General features: G+C 36.0%; 1 protein-coding gene across 2 annotated transcripts in view; it reads right to left on the reverse strand.

Moving 5' to 3' along the window:
- Nucleotides 1–25,179, reverse strand: part of LRP12 (LDL receptor related protein 12) — a 51,743-nt gene continuing 26,564 nt past the window's right edge. Inside the window, exons 2-7 of one of the 2 annotated variants that reach the window (XM_048068726.2) lie at nt 23,542–23,598; nt 16,267–16,402; nt 14,190–14,392; nt 8,365–9,466; nt 7,693–7,825; nt 1–3,215 (exon numbers count right to left, since the gene is read on the reverse strand). In XM_048068726.2, coding sequence (XP_047924683.1) covers nt 2,352–3,215; nt 7,693–7,825; nt 8,365–9,466; nt 14,190–14,392; nt 16,267–16,402; nt 23,542–23,598 — 2,495 coding nt within the window. In that variant the 3' untranslated portion in view covers nt 1–2,351. The remainder of the gene's footprint in view (nt 3,216–7,692; nt 7,826–8,364; nt 9,467–14,189; nt 14,393–16,266; nt 16,403–23,541; nt 23,599–25,179) is intronic. The other variant, XM_048068727.2, reaches the window with a different exon arrangement.

Raw genomic sequence — 25,179 nt, forward strand, 5'->3', positions numbered from 1 at the left:
CCTCATACAAATATGGATTTTATTTACAATTTTCGAAATTCTCAATCAAATCCAACTTCTCAGTTTAATGTGTAGCATTTATCCTTTAAAACAAATCAAACATTGTATTCTTTTTACATCTGCAATATGGAGTCCATAGGTACATGCTATTTGGGGTATCTAATGGAACCACTTTAGATCACTTTACATATGTATGTAAGGTATTCTGTGAAGACTTCTTCTTCAAAATGCATCTGCCTCAGTGACAAACATTTCCGTAACCACTTCCTAATGATAATTCGTTACGAAGGTTTAAAAACCCAGTATTTTATACCAGGACATACTGTTCACATGTATTTCAGGGTGTGTTACCATGTTCATACTGCAAAATTGCCTGCTCCGTAAGCAATGCCACTGAAATCAGACTAAAGATTACCCACAGATTTAGATATTATTCAATGTGAATAAAAATGGCCATTGATGACTTTTACTTGGGTATGTGGAATTATGGGCCAATCTGTACCTGAACTGGTACCAGCGTGATGTGATCTGTTCTGAAACTTGAAACCGCATGGGTTATTATAATAAAATCTTTTACAACTGTATTGCACATAAGCTCCTCAAAAGCACAAATCTACATAACTGTGTCCTGAACTCAGATTTTACCTACTAACTCTTGTGAATTAAATCAACCAGATGGTAAAATTACTTATTTTTCTCATCCCAGTGTCTGTGAATGAAGAGAAGAGGGAGAAGATATATACACTTTGGAATCCATTCGGTTATTTGTTTTTTTTCTGCATGTGATTTGTACTTCAGAGATGAGGATTTTTAAAAAGTAAAATAAAAAGCCAGACAGACCTTGGATTTATCTTTAAAAGTACCTCAAAAACATAACAAAAATTCAATTTAATTTTGATACGTATTAAAACATTTTAGTCAGTTCTGCCTGACAGCATAACACGACAGAAATGCACAAGACTTTAAACATGCTTTAAAATGACATTCAACAAAGTATTTAAAATTTAATAAATAGCATACAATCACACACAAATACATTTCATACTGGATCTTTAAGCCTACTAAAAACAGACTGGCAAAGAATAAATAAAACAGTAGTTGACATTTTTGTTTTTAAAAGGTGTAGATTCTTGTTGTCAAGCCAGTAGCCACGTATTAACCTGCTTATCACAAAATTGGAAGTTATGAGCTTTTTCCATTGATCTGTTTTGTTCCAACGTGTAGTATCATAAAAAAATACACTGAAAGGGATTCTTTTTTAGAAAAACAACCAGTCTGCAACCAAGTAAACCAGTTTTTAAATACAATGAATAAATAGGGAATTAGTAAAGCAAATTCGATTGCAACAAAAATGCAACACCCCAAGAAAAGAGCCATGGGAAATATATAGCCATTGCAATATTAGACAATAATAGTACTTAAAGTGATAGTGCTTGTGCACTAAGCTCATTTAGAGACCTTAATATGATTTTAGTGCAAATCCCTTGAGTCCAAACAAGCTTTATACCCTACAGTATTAGGGAAAGATCTATTACCAGTTGGAACTTACTCTGTAGTGTATTTGTACATATCGGATATTTAAGGAACTAACGCATATTGTAATATCTTCGGCCCTTTTTTACTTCGAATTGGGAAGACTAACAACTGGGGATTTTACATACTAATTGGCTGTACCATATTAGATTGCAGTTTAGGGAAGTCAGTGCTATAAAAGCTTTTGCCATCAGTTTATCTATTGTATCTAAATTTCACAAATCATTGCATTTTGTACTTCTGAAAAAAATGTTCCTGGAGAAAGTTTCTCCTCCCTTTAAATAAGTTCACATTATAATGAAATTCAAGAATATTTAGACAAAATGTATAAACTCAAAGAAAAGTACATATTTTACATTAACAATCCTTACCAGCATTTAGTATATTAAGTTACAAGTATGTTGGCAATAATACAACAGAGTCAATTCCTAAAGGAAAATAATTCTGTACAAATTCACCTGTTAATACGGGGTTAAACAGGCAGCCAAATAAGTCTTGAGCGGCCATGTTTCTGTTTTGAACTACAGTACCAGGATAAACTAAATTTGAAACTAACTGGGATAACTTCAGTTTAAAGAGTAATCAGATTATACTGGATACACATACTGTGTATTCAGAGCCATTAAACGTTCACTCTAATAGTTCCATAAAGTCATCCAGTATAAGAAATGTTTAATCAACCACACAGTTGCTAAAATAGTTTTAACATAACGTTGTCCTGGATTTTTTTAAACTAAAAACTAGTTTTAACTGTGAAGTACAAAACAATGACAGATATTGCTCCAACTTGTACACAATCTTTCCTAAACAATCCGTACCTAGCAGAGTAATAATGCCTCATCGTCACTAGTTTCATTTTTCACTGTTGCTTCTAAGCAAGTGTCAGGTATCTGGGCAGTGTGTACGATGCCACAGCTCTCACAGGGACCATCTCGACTGCATGACCTTACACCGTGATGTGTTGCACTGTAAGGCTGTCTAAGCCCTGGTCCTTGATCTGAGCTGAGATCAAGTAGAGGTCTTGAACAGTCATTCATGTCAAAGTCTGATGCTACATCAGAGACTGGAATTAACATTTCAACATCATCATCCTCTTCTCTTCCACTTACCCCATTATCAAGCTGTCTCAAAGGACTTTGGTTCTGATTCACTGAGCTCGATCTCCCTAACGTAAAGCGTACCCAGCGTAAGCCTTGAGTCATACGACTTAGCGCGCTAGTGAGCTGGTGACGTGCAGGACTTGTGCTTGGGGGCTCTACGCTTGCCGCTTCTCTTCCACTATCCGTGTTACCACTACTGCCACTCTGAGCAGAGGAGCTCCCACATGCTCCTACTGTTGCTTCTATTGCTGTTGCAGGCGGGACTTTCTGAGGCAAGGTGGCAGCAACACCACCGACTGCTCCTGCTGTGTCTCTTCTTTCATTTTCTGTATCTGTATCATCAGATTCAACTGAAAACAGGCTTCTGTGAGTATTATTTCTTTCAGCTTCTCTACTAGTACTTTGACTGGCAACATCATCTCCATCTGCTGAGACCAGTGCCAGTGATCCAGAATGACGTGACCTTGCAAAATTAAAAATTCGATTCCAAATGTTACTTGATCTGCCAGCAATAGGAAGTCTGATGGAGGTAAATCCAAGTTGAGATCGCACTGCCAGTCTCAGGTTTTCCAGAACCGAAGCCTAAATGAGAAGACAAACAACAATGAAGTGTTGACAATATGCTTGCACTGTTCACACAAAAGAAGAATGACAACTATTGTGCCCAATGGCATATAATCACAAAGGTTAAATGTAGAGTCTTAACTATTAAAAAAAATAATCAGTCTTTAATATTAAAGATCTGGTATATGTAGCAATAGGTTATTTGAAACAAAGCAGGTTTGAGAGAAGCCTGGATTCTCTTGAGAAGAAAACATTATGACCAGGGAAATTAAGAGGAAATATGTATAGAAGAAAAAGGGGAATAAAAAAGTAATGAAGTATAAGTTACATTTTTGTCCAAATCAATGACCTCTAAAGAAAGGCAAAGTGAAAAAAGATGCACTATAACCTGGATATGGAACACTGATTACAGAACAGTAGAGCCACAAATCCAGTGCAGAAAGTATGGTACAGCAGGTATGCAAGATCTTTTACAGACAGTCTTATCAAGAAGGTGAAGTAGTCTCTGTGGACTTCAGAGAACGGTACATATTAACATGCCTCAAAAAGTTTGGGATTTAAAGAAGAAATCCCCCAGAAACTCCTCAAGATATAACAGATGTGGCCATTTGTTGCCAACTATCATGGGACTGCTTAGAGTAGAGATTAAATTAAATATCCTCTCCAGCAGAGATGCTTGTAGTTTTTTCCCCCATTCTTGTATAATCATTTAATTCCAGTTTCAAGATGGTTTCATGCTTCTGTTTAATTAAAATTATCTTATGTGTTCTAAATCATACGTTTCTCAATTTTGGTATAAATTTTCTAGTCAGTTACGGAACAATACGTGCCTGAATTTTTCTGCTTAATATCTTGTGCAACTTCTAAGTTGTAAGGTAACATGATCATACTAATACCTTTGGCTTGGGATTCCCGTATTCAAAATTAGAGAAAATAATGCCTCAGCCAAGTAGCTCAGCTCTCAGAAACATTAGGGCAGAAAATCTGCCAGATGTCCACGACTCTGGAAGTACTCATTGCTGCACTGAATTACAGGATAAAATCCATATTCACATCCTTTTAATGAAGATTATTGTAAAAACAAAATAGAATATTCTTCGGAACAGCCTTTTTTTTTTTTTTAAATGATTAACATAACATATATGTATACATTTCACTTTGTTTACAGTGAACTTCAGTGATCTGACATCATATTCAACTCCCTTCCATAGTCCTTCAGATGCCACAGGGCATACAACAGTATCCAAATAACACTTTCATGTACTTTCATCTACCTCTTCCCTTCCAGTAATTCATAGAATGACATTTGAATTCAAGTATATAAATACATATGTTCAGTAGCCTTACTTTCAAAAGGTACTGGAGAGACTGCTCCCTACCCTCGAAAATCCAGTACTGAAGGCACACATCAGCTTTATACACAAAGCATTATATCCAAATCAAAACAACCGAAGAACTTTAATTGTTCAAAACTATTGTACATGCATCAATATTTGCGTTAGTATTTTTAAGGAGTATGAAATCACGGTTACATTGAAAGACTAAGAAGCATCTACAAGTTGTGTGTTACTAGGGAGGATTGCCACGAATTCCATTACATTTAAATTAAAATAAAACAAACCAAAACTATACCCAAAACAATAACGACTAGCTAATTCAATTTAACTCAACTGATAAATGAATTTCTGTAATTGCATAGTTTTTTAAAAGCTTCAGTAACAACCCCTGACATAGCCATTACATATCTGGGTTTTTCAGAATTGTCCTCTCTATCAAGAGATTTGATTTTTAGTAAAAACCAAGATCTTTAGGCAATCTTTGTGGGCTTTCATGATGAAAAACAGGACTGAGCAAACTAAGTTCACCTGAAAGTCTGATTATTCCTAAATATGTTCACACGCACCAAATCTGAAAAACCTATACAGGGTAGGCATGTGTAGGAAACATTGTTTTGTTTCAAGTTGCCTGTACCAGAGGAATTACGTATCTGGGCATAGCAATTGCACTCTCTTAACAGACTTTCTTGACCTAGCCCTACTTTAGGAGACTTGTGAGAATAGCTGCGTCACAAATTGGTGAAGTTTAATTTCTTTTGAAAAAAATTCTTTGAAAAGTTGTTCTCCATTTTTTATTTTTAAAGTCACCTTTAAGTACTGAAAGGCCGCAAGAAGTCTGCCTAGAGCCTTCTCTTCTCCAGGCTGAACATCCCCAGCTCTCTCAGCCTTCTCCATAGGAGAGGTGCTCCAGCCCTCTGAGGATCTTCCTCTCACCTTCCTCTGGACCCACTCTAACATCCACAACTTTCTTGTGCTGGGGGCCCCCAGACCTGGATGCAGCACTCCAGGTGGGGCCTCACGAGGGCAGAGCAGAGGAGGACAATCACCTCCCTCAACCTGCTGGCCGTGCCTCTGGTGATGCAGCCCAGGATGCAGTTGGCCTTCTGGGCTGCAAGCGCACACTGCTGGCTTGTGTCAAGTTTTTCATCCACCAACATCCCCAAATCCTTCTCTGCAGGGCTGCCTTCAATGAGTTCTTCTCCTAGTCTGTACTGATGTCTGGGATTGCCCTGACCCAGGTGCAGCACTTTGCACTTGGCCCTGTTGAACCTCATTAGGTTCACATGGGCCCACTTCTCAAGCTTGCCCAGGTCCCTTTGGATGGCATCCCTTCCTTCTGGTGTGCCGAATGCATCATTCAGCTTGGTGTCATCTGCAAACTTGCTGAGCATGCGCTTGGTCCCACTGTCTTTGACATTGATAAAGATATAAAACAGCACTGGTCCCAAAACAGACAGCTGAGGGACACCCTTAATTTCAAAAAAAGAGGACAGCAAGCCAAACCCATAGGCGTACAGAATTGTTTTTAAGCTTAAACATGATAACCCCTCCAGTGAGGATGAGTGATTCTATAGCATGCATTATTAGCATTCTTTACGAAGCTCATGTGCTTACAAAAATATTTGTTAGCCCTAGAAAGAAGAGCTTGTTTTCCATTCAAATGACCTTTCTATTGCCAATTTATCTACTAAGAAATTTTCACAATGTATAGTTTTGGGTCTGCTTTCAAAGTCTCTCATACCAACTGCAACTTTTTTCTTCCTTTACTGTATAAAATCATTTGTGATGGATCACAATCCCCAATTTGTACCATTTACCTAAGCAGCGGAGTAATAGCAAGTGTGCTACTATAGGGTAATGCAATCTACTTCTGAAGAAATTTTTAATTAAAATGTTAAGATCATATAGATGGAGTAGGAAGAGAAATGTAGGCATGAAATGCAGATAACAGTAGAAAAGATAAAAGAATAGCATGTATCTTCATCAGTGGGGAATCAGTACAATCACATACAGCTTCTCTAGACACCTAGTTCATAAAAAGAACAGACTACAACAATAATCGCAACACAAGACAAAGAAGTCAGTCAGTCAAGTGAGAAAAAACAGAGGTGGGGCAGAGTAAGGAAGCAAAAGACTATGGTCACCCACATCCCAAAGTTGACAGAAGGCACACAGAACAGCACACGGTCACCCATCAGAAAGAACACAGGACATGTGATGAGGACACAGTAACTGGTGTTAGCTCTGTATCACCATAAGTAATCCTTGCAAGACTACTTTGTTTCAAACATCCTGCTTCTTGTGAACATGCATGCACGAAATAATAAGTGAAATCTATGGCAGAGTAAGTGTAATGAAATCAGTTCCACTTAAAATAGAGAAAACTCTCCCCTTATGGTGTTGTAATGATTTTTCTTACCTGCCCACCAACACTAGCTAACAGTAAACTTTGCTGTATTAAATGCAACACAACACAGCTTAATACCAATACTAGCGCAGCACTACAGCAAGATTCCTAGACTTTTCTTCTATTTCACACACTAGAATATTTTAACCAAACGCCAATTTATTTTTTTAATGGAAAAAGCTGTTTTGATAGATATTTTCCTTAGCCAAATAAAATTGTGCTAATGCTACCTATGAGTATCAAGATAGGCAGATATGATTAACTCCTATATACTCAATTTACTTTGTTACTTTGCCATTAATGTTATATTATAGCCTTGCCTTTACCATCATTTTTTCCAATGCATAGTAGGCTTGATCATACCTAAACACATATGCACAGTGGATGTGTGTATAATGGTTTTGCATACTCTAATCTTTCCCAAATTTTCAAGTGCTAGCTTGCAATCTTAACTTCCACAACATAATACAGAGCATACAGCTGGGTCTATCACTCTATACTAACTTTTTCCAGCAAGAATGATTCTATACTGTGCATTACTGGTCTTCATCAATAAAAAAATTCTGCAAATTAAACTGTGTGGTGCTACCATTATTATGATTTGTCCAACAGCTAATCTTTAGTATAATACTAATCGGCATGAAAGGAAGAAAAGGAAATGCTATAAAACAAACAAAAAAGGACAAGGAATGCAAAATAGATTTTAGTATCTTTAAGTTTTGACTAGTCTGCCTGATTTTTGGAGTCTTACCTGGTTTGGTGAACAAACAGGAAAATCTTCAACTGGTGGAATTAAACCCTGGGCAATTAACTGTCCATAAGACGGAGGAGCTTCTCTTCTTAACAGTTCAGCCTCAACCCTTGACAAGTGAGTTTCAAATGATCTTTCAAAGAGAAAAAAAATCATAATACATAAAACTATGATAAAGATTTAAATCTAAATGTCAATTTAATTTATTCAAAATACAGTAAGTCCTTGCAGTCATTCCCATGGGTCTGTCCAGATCATAAAAGAACAAAAAAAACACCACCCCTGCAACAATAAATTCCTAAGAAAATGCATTGGCTAAATATAAAAGACACCATTACAGATGCTAAAAATATTTTTAAAAAGTGAAGAGTGAGTAATCATGGCACGACAGAGTCTACAATAGAAGAAAAATTGTTAGACAGATTTGAAATATTAACTGCAAAAATGAAGCATTTCTACATTTTCTTTTGGGTAATAACGTAAAAACAGTTAAATGATCAGAATACTTCTATTCCCTTTCAACTAACCTCTTACTGTCAAAGAGAAACAAACCTTTAGAAAACACATGAAAAAATAATTGTATATGAATAAAAGTGTTTCAAGTAATGATTCAACAAAAGATATGAAAGCATTTTAAAAATTTAAGTACCCGAGTCCATCTGTTCTACTTACCTTCGCTCAAACATCCTGAGTGAGTACAATTTACAAGTACATCCCAGTGCAATGACAAGCAGCAGTCCGCAAATAAGACTCCCAATGACAGCTGCGGTTATTACTCTAGTGGGCACAATGACTGGGCAATTCTCTTCATCACTGCCATCACCACAGTCATCTTGAGAATCACAAACCCAGCTCTCAAACACACAGCGGTTATTTTTACAATGAAAATTTCCTGGCTGACAGAAGAAACAATTTTTTTCATCTGAACCATTAGGGCAATGATTCTGGTAGTTGCAGCGATCTGAACGGGGGTAGCAAACACCATTTCGAGAACAGGGAAACTCATCTCTTTGGCACATGGTGCAGTTGGTTTCATCCCTTCCGTTTGGACAGTGCCAGTAGCCATCACAGCGTTGCTGCTCCGTGTAGCAACCCCAGTTTCCACCACATGGAATTTCCCAGGGCAAACAGAAACCATCCACTTGATAGGTGGCATTGAATCCTCTTGCAGCATTCACTTTGTCAGCACAAAAATGCACTCTTATCTGTCCTGAGGATGAAACAACCGTGAGGGGAGCATGAGAGTCAAATGCTGTTAGCACACGCAACAGCCTCCGTGGATTCTCTTCTAATCCATCATATATTTTGACATAGTCTCCATAGCCTGTACCATCAAGTTTAAAATCCGTGAATCGCAAAATTACTTTGCGATGATCACCAGTGTCTATCAGCCAGGTGCAGTTGCTTCCAGGTGGATAGAAGTCAGGATAGTTGGGAGAACTGAAAGTACCATAAAAGTATTTTAACCACTGCCCACATGTTGGCACATCACAGTCTATTTCGTCTCCTAGGTCAAGACAATCGATGTTACCATCACATTTTAAAGATTCTGGAAGGCAAGTGTAAAGCTTGGTGAAGCGAGAAAGACACTGGAACTGATTGTTAGCACAAGGTTGAAAGGAAGAAACTGTTGGAGGATTAGCTTTGGCACAGATTTCTTCGTCAGAGTTGTCTCCACACTCATCCATATTATTACACTTCCAAGCTTCTGGAATACACTTCCCGTTAGCACAATGAAACTGGTCACAATCACAATTTGGTTCATCAGACTTTCCTGGGGAAGAAGGGAAAAAGAGTAATAAAAACACTACATTCTAAAGAAAGAGAATGATTTATGGTTTGTGTTGCATGTTTATTTGCTGCACCAAGTAGATCACAATGGTAAAACTATTTAAAATCTCTGTAAATCATCACAGCTTTCAATGTTTCAAGACAAAGCAGCTTTTGAAGTCTACGTTCTGTGAGCGCATCAGCATGAACGTCATTCTTAGCTATGTTCAGTTAAATAACTTTAACCTATGCAAGAAAACAATGCTCTTTCATGGTGATCGAAAAACCTAGCTTCTAAGGTGCAAAAAATACGTCAGGAAGACTGTTTCTCTTCTCGTACACGCTAGCTATAGAAACATTTTGTCCTGTAGTCACCTCCTCAAATTCCTTCTCCTAAAAGCAGTTTGTCCTCTCTCCCATTTTCACAGGTTCCTACCTTATACCTTGTACATAAGGATCTATAGCAAGAGAGAAGCTGACAGTTGAAGGTCACTTATTACCCCCAACCTAAGACAGAAATTTCTCTCCTCACTCTCTTCCCACTGTCTCCTCTTGGCTCTCCTCCAGCAATCAAGAGAGAAGATTGCACTGAAAAGCACAAACGTATACTTGGCTAAGCACACAATTATGCCTTAAACATTAAGGATGCAAGTAGTGGTCCAGAAAGTATGGATTTTTTTTTTTAAATTCTGAAAAAAGTTAAGACACCTTTATTTATAAAATGTGGTCTAGTGGCTACTACCACACTTGTAACCAACTTTTTTTTTTTTTTTGCCAGGATTCATTTATAAAGGTTCCATCCATGTTGAACACTGAAGCATGCCTCAGAAACAATTTATTTAATCTCTGTAACAACTTAGCTGAGTCAAATACCCCGTATCATTCAAAATCACTAAATTTATGAAGATGATGGCACAGACTGTAAAACAGGCTATAAAACAAACTGCCACGGTCAATCCTCCAAAAAAAACATTAAAAAAATCTGCAATGCAGATGGTCCTACACAGCAGTAATTCAAGAAATAATTTAGACAGATACATACTAAATCTAAATAACACTGTACTTATGGTTTTAAAAAAGAAACAGGACAGGGACAACGATGATGAACTTACTGAAATGCAGACTTTCCCAAGAGAAGCGGGGGTTCTATCTTGCTTTACAACAAAACAATTCAGATTGGAAGGGATCTCTGGACATCACCTAATCAAATAATCTGCCCATAACAAGACTAAGTGAAGTTTGGTTGGGTTGTCCAGGGCCTTATCCGATCAAGTATTTTCAAGGTTCCAGTGCTGAACCACTCAAACTGATAAGACTCCTCATACCTAAGTCCTGATTTCCCTTGCTGCAACTGATCTGCTGTGATAGGTCAAGTCACATCACATCTGTGTTTTTTTTCCACTATTTCATTAATGCTTGGAAAGCATTAAAAAGAAATATGCTACCTTAAAAGAATCAACTTTAAAAAAAAAAGATGCAATAACAATATCAGCATTTGAAACATCTCAAAAATGCTAAGGCTTTTAAAAAATGAGTACAGGAAAATGTGGAACCAACAAGGGTGATAAATGTTAAGATCAATGCTCAAGAGTATTTAAGTCAACAAATTCACTGGTGATTAAGTTCTAGAAAATTCTTATTTCATAAAAAAACCAACAAAACCACACAAGAACAGATCTAGTATAAATGACATGATCTTATTCTGATACACACACAGCATACGTAATATTAGCATGGCAAATACTTAGGATGATCCTGGACTTTGAATGTGAAACTTGTACGCATGAATTCACTCCTAGACTGATCATGACAGTCCTATCACTATGGGCCATAGGTAGAGGGCAATACAGTATCATATGCGTAAGAGTTGGTGAACTTGTTCAAGTACTGATTATAGTCTAGCTCACCGTTTCTACTTTGCAGAACTCTGAAAAATGTTGAGTAGAAAAATATAACACAGAGCTGTAAACATTCATGGCAATGTTGTAGTAATGAAACAAGAGACAATTTCAACTTAAACACTTCTTCTGTAGGCTTTTAAACTTCCCAGAAAAGAGCAGCCTACTTGACCCTAAGTTAGCATTTTTAATCAATGATCCTTGAGTCATTACATCAGGAAATCTTACTTACGAATCAAACATTAAGTGATAAAATAATTAGGAATATGCACAAAATAAAACTATCCTTGCAAGTTATACCTCAAAAGACTTTGGGATAGGACAAGATAATCAGCAAAAACTCAAGTGCAGTTGTAGCCAAAGGACTAATGCAATTCTTCCATGTATAAGGGAACATAAACTTCTTTACCTTTATTAACGCTATTTTTCACTAAACATCAATGATTAGTAATCTCTGACCCATTAGGATACACGTAATGGAGACAGAGGGAAGACAAAGTGATCACAAAATTTTACCTTATGGTTAAGTATGTTTCCTACATGGAATTTTTTGTTGTTGTTTTTGTTTAAAATGAAATATGGATGTTTTCCTTAAAGACATTATCTACTTCCACACCAGATTTTAAATGCAGGGCTCTCTAATGGTCCTTTTTAGGCCTGCGATCTCTATTGCTTCTATCATTTCAGTACAAGTAAATCTAAATAGTATCTGTGCAACACAATACTTTTTTACCCCCTTTTTCTTCAATCACATGCCACCTTTAAGAAGCGCCTTAGAAACATTGAAATAGATAGTCTGGTGAGGTGCTAAACTGAGCACTACTGCGTAACAATAGTGAGGAGGAATCAAAAACCACAATGGCACAACGGAACGTATAGCAAAAACATAGCTGGTATTTCAGGAGTCTCCTTTTCACGCTGCAAAGCAGAGCCAATTAAAAGATTACTCAAGCAGATTTTTCAACTGTTGTCTCACACACAGGACACTTCACAATTTTAGAGGACCACCCTGATCTCTGAAACACAATACTACCATCTCAAATATAAAATACTTACCAAGTATCTTATCTAGTATGCGGACCAACATCAAGCCAATTTCAGTAGGATCATTTTTAAAAATATACATTTAAACTATTAAAAATACATTCAGAAACAGAGGACTAAATTATCTGTTGAGGTGTTAAGCTGAGTACTATTGCATGATGCTAGCAAGAAGAAATCAAGTAACATAAGAAAAAAATGCTTGTTGAAATGTTATAGCTTCTTCCAAAAGGGGGTTACACGGTGAAATTGTTTCAAGATTAGAGGAAAAGACAGAAAAGGATTTTCAAAAAAACTCTATTACGCCTGTGGCTTGCCCCCCCCCCAAATCCACACCCCTATCCAAAATGTTCTTCTTGCTCATAACCCTCCAGGCAGGAACTCTACCTTTCCTCTGAGCCACTGAGATAAGTCGGGCAGAAGCCAATGCCCAGCATAGGGTGTCTGTGCGCAGTTAGCAGAAACAGTAGTGAAGGATTACTGATTAGGCAGTAACTTTTTCTTCCGGTCATGCTTTTTGATGAGACAGTAAGCAAAAAATCCTGGTGGAATATTGACCTGAAAGCTGAGTCTGCATCAAAAGCATGGCTACATTACTTCGCCCCAGCCTTGCTAAACTGCAAGGAGCTGAAGCATAGAGGGAACTTTTTCACAGGCTTCAAAATGTGTGATAGAGGGGTAAGCCCTCCTAGGAATTTTAGATTTGAAAGAAGAGCTCTGACAGGGTGAAGGAAGCCATTAGAAAGAGTGCAGAATACAGAACGGGCAAACCTGGGTCAGAGTACAAAAGATTGGTACTTTTACCGAGGCTTGGTGAAGTAGTTTTGAACACAGGTGGCTCTGGATAGGTATAAGAGAATATGAGTTGTTTCATATAGGAGAGGAATTGAATGCAGGTGTGCAGAGATCTGGAGCATGTCAGAGCATGGAGTATGAGCAAGAAAATACAAAATATTAATACAAAAACATTACAAAAGCAAAGAAGAATCTAATCCAGTATTTCTTATGACGAAGACTCAGAACACCACGATCATGCTATTATATAAAATCCTACAACCTCATAATGCCAGAAAACAGTTTTGAACTAGCCCTTATTAATGACTGGCTTCCTCCTCTCTCTCTGGGCAACAGCTACTAGAGCAAAAATTGCACACAAAACAGTCTCAAAGTATTACTGTTGGTAACTAGCTTATATTGCATGCTTGAATTATTCAAGAAAAAAGTCACTTGTACAAAACCATGTCTGTACTTGGCTAAAGTAAATTATCATAAATGCATGATTTATTTTTATATTTAAAGAGATTATATATACCAGAAATAGGAAAAAAAGATACGATTTCTGTGAGAAGTGTAAATAAACAAACCAAACAAAAAAAATACATAACCAACCACACTATTTCTTCCTTCTCTTACCATACTTACGCAACTCAGAAGTCTACCCAACTATTTAACAAACTGATTTTATTCTGATGGAAAAAAATCAAATCTTAGGCTATGTAGGAAAAAACAAAGAACATATTCCATTTACCTAGTATTAACTGATTTTTTTCCCCCAAATCATTCAGTTTATTAATTCTGAGTATTATCGTAAATGTTATAATTCCAGCTTTGAATACTCAAATTGTGATGGGATTAAAATACTTCACATGACGTATATTTTCCCTGATTTCAATAAGGCCTGAACTGACTACAGGAAATACATATACTGCACCCTACTACAAGGAAATAGATCTTAAACCAGAAAAGAAAACCCATGAAACTGTGTACTAGGTATCACTTGAAACATACCAGCAAAGTAGGCTAATCTGAAGCCTTTTCTGGAGATGCTGTCGTCTGAATGAAATCTGATCCAAACATGATCCTGTGAAGAGATGTATGGTGAAGGAATGGAGGAGCCACACGCTCTATAGCCTTCAATATTCTTGTAGCTTCCAATTGTCAACCAATCTGAGCTGCATCGGCGTGATCCCTGAACATCAAAATCTTGAAAGCTGAAAGAGAAGAGAGGTCAAAATTGCTACTGACCTGGCTATTAACCCAACCAAGCTGATGAAGTACTATACATAAAAATGGAAATTAGTTGAAAGTACTCTTCTGGTCTGAAATAAAAATAATGGCTTTTCTATCCAGGTAAGAATACAATTCAACCTTGTGGTGTTAATACTCTTATGTTATAAGGGCTGCAAGAATCCATTCTGTCAACCACAATATTGCATTTATTACTTTAAAAGCTCAGTTTTGCCTAAATAAATAAATAATCTTTCACTTTAATGAAAAATTTTAAATAATTCTATGCATGAAATTGCATTTTGAACCTCATTTAATGATTTTCATATGCTACTAAGTGATTTTATTTAAACTAAATTTCAGCAGAACTTTAGCTAATGCTACACTTTGCCAATGACAGGACTTGACATTGCAAGTTCAGCTAAATTGTTCAAAACTACTATTTAAGATAAGAGTTGCCCTCAGTTGCACTACTCAGTTACCCAATGGATATGTCATGGAAGATATTACCCAAGCTTTGACTACAGCTATATAAAGGCATGCTGCCATGGTAATGAAGTGCAAAGGGGAGATAGTCTAGGCAAAGCAGGTCAGCACAGACAACAGAGCTGTAAACCTGAAATGAAATGTATGCTAGGAAGATGAGTGAAAGAAAACAACGTGAGAGAAAAAAGAAGTTTTATTAAAAATAAATTGTATGAAAGATTTTAGAAAGCATTCTAATAGATGTGCACTTTTACCTATTCTACATTGTGTTAATGACAGTTTAACATTTAGTAGAAAGATTGTTTAAATTCAAAAAAAAAATTAAAGGAGTAACTGATGTCAAAGCAGATACTTGCTAATGAAGAGCTTCTTCTTACTCAGCAGGTCTGTATTAGAAAGAGTTTCATAATCAGTAGTATGAGCTGCCTATGAAACAGTACCAATTTGTATCCTGATGCTAGAACAAACCTAGACTTCTGTTGTGGCATTAACAGAGAATGAACTGATGAGAACTTACACAACTTTTTATACTACTTCTTTCCAAATGTTACAAGGTATCTGAAACTGTGGAGTCAGCACTTCCAAAACCACTATTTTATCTATTGATTTACTATTTATTCCCTGTTACTTTTAAGCACACCACGAGATTCTGTAGTAATGAAGCATTAGAGAATTGCCCATACACATTTTTGAATAAAAGATTCTTATATTTCAGAGAAATTAAAAAGAGTTCAAATAAATGAGCATACAGAACATATTTATTCTGGTTTTCAACTCTGCAGTTTTGAAAATATACTTGGGATGAGGAGGAATGGGCATGACAACACTCAGCAAGAAAATGATCATCTTTAGCTTTATAACATACCTTTTAATACTGACAGTTACAATATGCCACAATATATTATAAAATATATATGAGCATTTTGATTATATTCTTTTAAAATTAAGAAAAAAAAGCTAGTCACTCTCTCATTAACTTATGTAAATTTAGAACCATATTTATAGAAGCACTCATATTTGTCCCAGCTTTACTATTCTTCAGAAAGAGTTAGCTCTTGCTTCCATACTACTGAACGGAAATGGATGCTATTTCAATCATCCAATAGCTCTTACTGCTTTCAACAGAAGTTGTGAGTTGACATAATTTGAAAAAAAATAATTTTTATCCCTATACATAGAAGCAAAGAAGGTTCATAAAACAAATGCTACATGGCTGTGTTAAGAGTAACTCAAAGGTTAAAAAAAAAAGGACAAAATGGAAATCCTACATTTACAAGGAAGATAGAGGAAATAATTATACACAACAAACCAGTTAAAAATACTTAGTCAGTACTTCTTCAGTCCATGCACTTAATACAGGAACCACCATTACCTGATAGTAATGATCTCCCCTGGGTTTGCATGGATGTACCAGCTACAGTTGATTCGGGCAGGATACTCAGAAGGCCACCCTGGACTTGTGATTGTCCCACTTGGTGATCGAATTTGTTCTGGAATATCTCCACAAGCTAAAAAATATGCATATAGAAAGCACACAAAAAGCAATTTGATTAATTTTTAAACGGCAGTAGGACAAAATTAATCATCAGCACTTACCAGGGAAAATATCACATCGAGTTAGATGAGGTTGCAGTAAAAACAAATGTCTAAAGTAGCTGCTAATGGACAAAGGCCATAATAAGTCAGTTGGAAGATGTCTTCCAACTTTTCCAGTGCAGAAGCTTGTACTATTATCAGTTAGTATACCACAGATTAATACATTTAAAAAAATATATATTAATACATACTGACTTTGACATCTTTATTCAGTGAAATATTTAGTATTTCTTAATCTTACTTTTTTGCCCTCACAAAAATTTGATTCAATGTAACTATGCATTTACACCTTATAGTGACAAATGTCTTGGAAAGTGAGAAATAAATTAAAGCAAAATGATCCGGTAGCTGAAATTTCCTGTCTTACAAAGACACAGTGCCTAGCCATACTTTAAATATGGCCTTCCAGACCTTGGCATGGAAGTGATCTTCTCTCACAAGATTCCCAGATCTTGGATGGCAAACAGCACTTATTGCAACATACTTTGTTTACAAATATTAAGTTAGGTTTACAAGAATTTATTTTTAAGAGGGACTTGCATAACTACATTTCTGGTAATGGACTGGGAAGCTTTTATTTATAGGACCAATTCTATCCAACCAGAGTAACTGAACCATTTGTATTTGTACTTTATTATAGGAGTATCTTTCTGCAATGGCCTTAACTCAGCTGCTTCTTTCTTTCACTGGAGCGTTCTTAGTGTTGCTAATTTTATTTGAAGTAATGTTCTTATTAATTTTGTGTGTTTTTTTTTTTTCTCCTTAACAGCCTTATATCCAACAGTTGTCATATAAAATATTCACAACATTCACATAGATAGGAAGGCCAGAATGCTCTCACTACAGTGCTTGAAATTATGACCCTGTTAAGTTTCAGAGGCCGGAAAACATATTCAAAATAATTGCCCACGTTTCTTTTATTTTAATCTTTCATCACTGCTCATCCAAAACTTGTGGACTCTGTAAGTTTACTGGTAAAGCCAACAGTTATGCAAAGAAGTAGTTTAAAGAAAAGAACTGTGACAAATTGGGAGGCATTTTCATCATTGTCTGTTGAACAAGAACTTTAGAATGTTTAAAATTTTCAATATATGTTTGATTAAAATGACAAATCAGAACTGGCACAGTGAACAAATGTGTAAGAATAAACTGCACTTGTAAAAATATAATTACTAAAATTACGTTGCAATAATGTAAACAGGTTATTCCTTTTGTTTTCATATTTTTAATCCACAATCAAGTTTTTAGAAAATTTTTCAAGAGTACAGAGATCTGAAATTATTGAACAACTCTGATACAATGTAATACAAAGTTACATTCCTATATGATTATTATCACTTACAAATATTTTAATGTAGCATAACTAACATATTTCTAAAAATAGGTTTAAAAGGATTAAAAGACAAAAATGCTGTCATATGCCAACATTTGCTGCATTAGCTTGAATATATAAAGTTAGAAACACAAATAAAACTCGGTAGATTTACTGTTTTCAACTGGTGTTTTAAAACAACATTGCTTTAAGAAATTTTTCAAATGTTTCTTGTTAGAGCATAATTCATGCTGCACAGTGAAGTACCTTGGAAAGAAAAAGTCTCGAAATACAGAAAGATAGAATTTTATTTGAATAGTTAATTAACTATTCACTCTAAGCTTTCTTGTTTTAATTTCCAGAAGGCCCTATAGGTGGTGCTCGAACACCACGGTATTTTGGAACACTACCCTTGCATGAGCAACCTGGATACATTTTGCGTCTGTTCAGACAATAAATGGAAGGACTGGAAAGAAAAACTTCACAATTGAATGTTGCAATAAAAAATAATTTTTGACTGGTATGAAACTAAAACACATGCAAAAAAAAAGTTAAAACATGTGTAAGATGTTTTGTACCAAGCTTACAGATGTTGGCAAGCAATTCCACACACTATTTGGTTGGTACTGATATAGAGCTAAGCTTAAAATAAACTGCCTTCAGGTGAAATTTATATTATTAGAGCATTCATCTGGTTTTAGATGTTTACGCGCTAACATGTTAGATTTTGCTATCAAAAACCTCTCAGGAAGCTTTTAAATTTGCCTGACAACACGAGAGAGGATAACCTCATCCTAGAGCATCAAAATAATCCACTCAACATATGTTCATTCAATTTTACAAAGTTCACCTCCGAAGACTTCAGCATGCTATAAATATACGTATAGCATGTGTTTGCTGAATAGAAACCTCCAAACACAGCTATCAACTGTAAATTACTATGCAATTAGTTTTGCAACTTGCTACGCTGGCACAGCGCTGACAGCTACCATTTCTCAGTCCAGTCCCTACAGTAGTACAAGCAGAAACTTTTACTTGTTACACAAGCTTGGAAGAAATTCCACAGAGAAAGCCTGTATAACCAAGCTGCTGTTTTCAAAGCACCCTGAAAAGTTCTAGTTTTACTAATATTCAAGCTTCTTTTGTCCCCCTGTACCCACCTTTTTTTTTTTTCCTTCACTACCAGCTGTCTCCCTACACTTTCTGTATTTTCACTTCAGATGGCTTCCCCTCTTTCCACCGAAGCTACCACTAAAGAGCTGAGGGCAAAACATGACCATTTGCAGCCTTGTCTAATATTGGAAGAGAAGCAGAACAAGGACGGCATGAGGAAGAAAGGATGAACACAGGCACTAAAACACAGGGTGAAATGAACAATATGCTGAGATAGAAAAGTCGAACTGAAGAGTTTGCATACGACCAAGTGGGGGTTCAAGAAATAAAAGGAAACGGACTTGAAAAGGGAATTGCAGCTACCTGAACTGAAGGTTCAGGTAAGCTCAATGGCTCAATGTACCTCCATACCTGATATGCATTCATGCACTAAAATCTCTTTCCTACAACTAAGGAGACAACAGAAATCTCTTATTTGCTTGAAAACTTTAACATATATATACACACACACACACATATATATACGACTTCTATAAAGTAGAGCTGCACTTCAGAAGTGCTGTCATCTTGAGAGTAATTTCTCAGGAAGATTTTTTAAAATCAAGTACAACCTTCTGAAATAAAACAGTTGTAAAGGGCATCTACTTTATAAAGATAATATCAAACCTTTTAAATCAACTCCTAAGCCTTTTAAATCAATTCCTAAGCCTCTGCTTAATTAGGATGTTTCTTCTAAAGCTTTCGAGAAAAATATAATTTAACATACATTTTATTAATCTGTTTGTAGCCATGAATAATGTGAGCAACATCAAGGAGGCCAGGGACTCAAAAAACAATTCAGGTGATAGCGCATAAAGCTAAGCATTTTCCCCTAAACTGGAGATTTTGCACTTCTAATTTCCATTGCTAGCAGCCTTGAGTATTTAAAAATTACTGAAAAACAGACCAGCTTTTAAAGCATTTAAAATACGTAAGAAAATAACAATATGAACATATATATATATATGATACGTATATAACACATATATATATGTTATGTATATATGTATAACTCGTATATAACAATATGAGTCCGGAAAAAAGGAGATGAAGTTCTAACCAAGACAGAAGCACAAAACAAACCAAGAAGGCTCAGAGGATGTACAGCAATTTAAGCCCAGGATATTTTCAAATCTCCCCATGCTGGTGGCTACAGGGCTTTGGGTGAGACTGACTCCTTTCTGTACAACACATTTCTACATAGGTGTTGTCTCTGCCTACGTTCCTCTCAGTTCCCCCGACACCACTGCATTCTTTGGTATAATTCTGCTACTCCAGCTCCTACCTGTTTTAAGTTCTTTCCTTTGCCAGCCTTTATTTTACTAAAATATTTGTGATTTTGTTTGTTACTTTTCCTACCTCTGTTCAGTAGATTGCAATAATTTACTTACGACTGAAGACGCTTCACAAACTAGAGTGCAAAATAATGGTCAAGAACACTGCTGAGATGATAAGCTCTGCACACGGTTTTCTGGTGTATGTGGATTTTCTTGTAGACTTTTTTTAAAAACGTGTTCTACAAAAGGTTTCCTTATTCCCTTCTTCCTGAAACGTGTTCACCACCCCAGCTTACAGAACATACCTATATACCACCTACAGGATGTTGACTGGTAAACAAGAGAGCCAATGAAAACTTTATGGTACAGAACTCAAATTTCAAGTTACAACAAGAAAATAATTAAGAAAGTTATCCAAAAATTCTGTAGCAAGAGAGGTAAAGTACCTGTAGCAACAGTGAACAACATGTCAAAGAAAAAAGTCACTTCAGAAAAGCAGGGAGAGGGAGATTAGGGATTTATCTTCACAGTAATGCCAGGAGATTAGTTGAAAAGATAAAAGAATTAGCTTTCAATGTGAACCACAAGATGATAAGGCATGCATTATATTGGACATGGTAAGGACATGAATGCAGCTGGATAAATGATCTGAAGGTGTTTAAAACAGCTTAGAGTAAAAAGAGAATAATGTTACGATAAAGTCTAAACCATGAATAGGGAGGATAATTATTGCATTTGTAACTCTCAGGAGCCACTGAAAGTCTTATTTGGAGAACTACAGGGGAAGCAGGCATAGGAATCCTTGCCTCCAGGTCACACTGAAAAACCTCTAATTTAAAATGCCCTTTGCTCTGCAATACAGGGACACAATAGATAAAAAGGAATCATTATGAATTTATTTTATTTTATTATTGTCGTGAACAAGTGTTTTCTCCAGTACAGAAAGTTTTTCAAACAGAGGTGGGGGAATATAATTTTGCACTTGTGAAAATTATGGTGCCACATACCACAAAGACAGACCTGAAAATATTTCTCAAATTTTCAGATTTTAAAGGCATTAACACTTGTTCAGTAGTGACAGCTTATACACAAGAGACAACATTCCATTACTGCTGTTGGTAGAAAAAGTGTGCTCATATATTAGAGGTTTACCTGCAACTTGGCAGATATAATATACAGCAGAAGCATAAATACCAAAGACCACAGAAGTCTCTGCTATTAAAACATAATTTAGTGAGGTAGGTCATGTAGCTTTACAGCAGCAGCACAACAGGAAATCTACCATCAAGACGATCATTTCATTTAAAATTCCTTCCCAGCAGCAACTGTCCAAGAAAATCTCCTGCCTGGTTTCAAAACCAAGTTAGAGTTGGAATTAGAAAGATCAAAGGCCAGCTGTCTTTGGTTCTATTTTACAGAAACTCTTTGTTTAAAATTGTTTTGCTAAATGTAAAGCTGCCCAGGTATGCTTGATGAAAAATAAAATCTCCAAGTCCAAACACATTTGGGAAACCCAAATTGTTTCAAAGGAACCCAACAATTATGCAAGTACAGCCTCACCTTTTATACCTGGACTACGCACTTACATTTTAAGATGTATATACATGTGACCATAAGGGAAATGCCACTGTGTCTGCCTGCATGCTTTCTTCATACTTTCACTAACAGAATCCCCCAGCTATCTCAAAATTCTCCAGTGAAATTTTTTTCACTTTACTCTTAAAATTTCTATCTTAACATATAATATACATATATATATATATATATATCCCTAGCCACAAAGCTGTTTTTTAAAACACAGTACTGTTCAAACTATTTTTTTAATATATGTTTATTTTAAATGGAAGCCCTTGCTGGATCTTTCTTCCAAGGATCTAAAGGTCTCTCTAGCAGCTGTTGTTATCTTGCATAGAAAGTACGTTGTGTTCTCCTCTTCTTGGCACAGCCTGTTTGTGCCTGCTGGCCAAAGGACTGAAAGCAGAGTCAAAAATTCCATTCACCTCTTGCCCAGCAGATGCTTTTCTGCCTATATTGTGACTAGTGACAGGTCTGTTGCAGTAAATCAAATTGTGAAATGTTGTTAAAACCTATGCAGCTTTCAGTATATCTCATACAATCAATTTCAGCAACAATTGTTCCAAGAGCAGCAAGTATCCCTGCTGTTATTTGTGTGCCATAAACACGCTATATATGATTCTTGTTGCATTATTACTGTTGAAAAACAACAACATCCTTGATGATGCAGCACAAGAATGGATAGCAAAGATCCTCTATAATTAGCCTGTTAATAGTGTTTGTGTAGCAAGCAATGGAAGGGGAAAGAAGGTTGTACGCTCTAACAGAGACCATCCACTGAGTTACATTAATCTAAGAATTTAACCGTGTACACAAAAACCAACAAAAACCAATTTTATACAACGTGTTGTCATAAAATGAGTTTGCATTCTGACTTTTATTTTAGGAGAATGGTGTCAAAATCACTTTGATTTACAAGGATTAGTGGCAGCTTCCCGATGTAAAGAATCAGGCTTATACTCTTCTACCCATTGAAGGAAGGTGGTCATCTCCTTAGTTGCACATATTCTGAATATCTGCATCACTTAAGTGTAAAACACGACCAACTGGTCAGCTGACACTGGGGAACAAAGAATATACACTGGTATCATCTAATGCTTTAACTGACATACAGTCACATCACTAATACAGGTCCCAGTTGTAGCTGCTGCCCAGAAGAGGCCCAAAACTGACTTACAGGAAAAGAATGAAGCACCCTTTGAGCAACGTTTGCTGCTATTATGCCCTGTACTCTCCCGGCATCTCATCAGTTTCTCAGTTTCATGAGTTCTAAAATTCTTTTTTTCTTCTATTAAAGAAAATGTGCAGTCAAGTGTACAGCAGTTTCAGTTACTGCTTCAATCTAATCAGGTGAAACGCATAACTCCTGGATTTATATTATTTGATAGTAGCAGTGTCCAAAATTACATTTCAATAAATTTCATTTCACAAAAACTTTACTGTGGAAAGAAAATATCAATTCAACTTAAACCAACTTTTCTCTTAGTTCAATGTTTGTATGGAAAAATAATTAAGCAGTCCACTTAGAAAGGCATAATCTGTTCATGAGCATGCAGGTATCAATTTTATCTTATGAGAATTTTTCCATGTTCCAGTTGCTTCATTCCTTATTACATGCTGCAAAAGGCAGTAATAATTTTTATAGCCAAATATCTCTTCATAAGATACCAGGTGGCTTTCAATATTTACTATTTAAGTCATGCATGAAATTTAAACATTACAAAAAATGACTTACCCGTTGACACTCCTGAAATATGCACATTTTCAGAATGTTCTGCAAGAGCACCATTTCCTAAAATTAAACATAATGAATAAGCTAATTTCCAAGATAAAATTTGTAAAAATTCTTCAGATACCCTTTTACAGAACAGAAAGAACAAAACTGAAGTTATTTTAATTAATATTAAACATTACAGGGCCTAGGTTCATTTTATGGTAAAAGTTAAGAGGAAAAAATGGAGGAAAAAGTTATTATACAACAAAAATAAAAACAAGCATCATTAACGTATTAGGAACAATTACACATATTAGAAAGTTAAGAAAGGAAAGAAATTATTGGAGCAGAGTTTTGAGAAACTTCAGACATTTTAAATGGCAGATTTTGTGCTATTTTTCCACCATTTTCAAGAAAGGTTTATTCCAATGCACCTTCCCCACCTCCTCCTGGAGAGAAGTAAATGCTATGCAAATAAGGACAGCTGTAGGAAGACATGCATCCAATTCATACTGCCTGTGGCCCATACCCTTTCACAGAAAGATGTTTCAGATACAGCCAAGAACTAACTACGTCAGCGTTCCTTAAAACTAAGTGTACTTGCAAAGGTGACCAACAGCAAAACCCATGTGCTCATCAGGAGTTAAAGACAACATTTGTTCCTCCAAATCTCATGCTACCTCAATGCTATCTCATTTCACCCTTCTGCAAAGAATCTGCTAAAGCAAATACTTTTGCTGACAGGTGGTAGCCAGATTACAAGATGCGACAGATCAAGTTGTATTTGTGCATCTTTTTTTTCCCTCTCAACAGCTCTCATTCTCCTCTTTTACTCTGCATCTTTTCTTTTAACCTTTATTTTTTTTTTATCTTCCAGGTATTTCAGGAGAAGAGCAGCTTTCATACATAGGCTGTTTTGAACACAGCCTGTGAATCTAAAATTTTAAATACATCAACGAAGCAACTTTTAACACCATGCCACAGTCTCAAAGTTTTGTTCTACTGTAGATGTTTTATGTCATACTTGGTTTTCAAACATGCAAAATCAGCTGTTCTACCAGCAATGAAATGTATGTGTGGTAACTTGGGCATAAACAAGAACCATAAACACACGAAGAAAACTCAAAGTCCTCTTATACCAAGCTTAAAGACTGTTACAGTTGACTTCGAACATACGGATCTATGTAAGCATCTCAAAGCTCCTCACCTGCAGTTGTTACAAATAAAATGCTTCTGAAATTACTCCTGGGGTTGACAGCAAACACACAGACACAATTTTTCACTTCCCAAAGACACAACACAATTAGAAGACTGATGATCGAACTTTGTAGAAAAATACCAGGTCTCCTTTTTCTTCTTTTACAACCCAAATCCTTGTGCTCTAAGTGATTTTTTTTCCTTTCCCTGTATTTTTACATACTAATTTCACTACAGATATTTACATACCAAGTTTTTTTTTTGTCTCAATTAGAACAAGTCAACATTGTAAAATTTCCCTCTAAGTTCCAAAGGAAGAAGTACTTTAGAACAAAAAAACCCTTCAAATACTGTGTTAGCAAGCAACTATTTTCCAATAATTTTTTTTTCAAAACTAAAATATACCTGTAAGTTTTAGAAAGCTCCAAATACTCCAAATACTTTCTCCCTTTCGTATATAAA

The sequence above is a fragment of the Anser cygnoides genome, chromosome 2 (genome assembly GCF_040182565.1).
Source record: "Anser cygnoides isolate HZ-2024a breed goose chromosome 2, Taihu_goose_T2T_genome, whole genome shotgun sequence".
Lineage (NCBI taxonomy): Eukaryota > Metazoa > Chordata > Aves > Anseriformes > Anatidae > Anser > Anser cygnoides.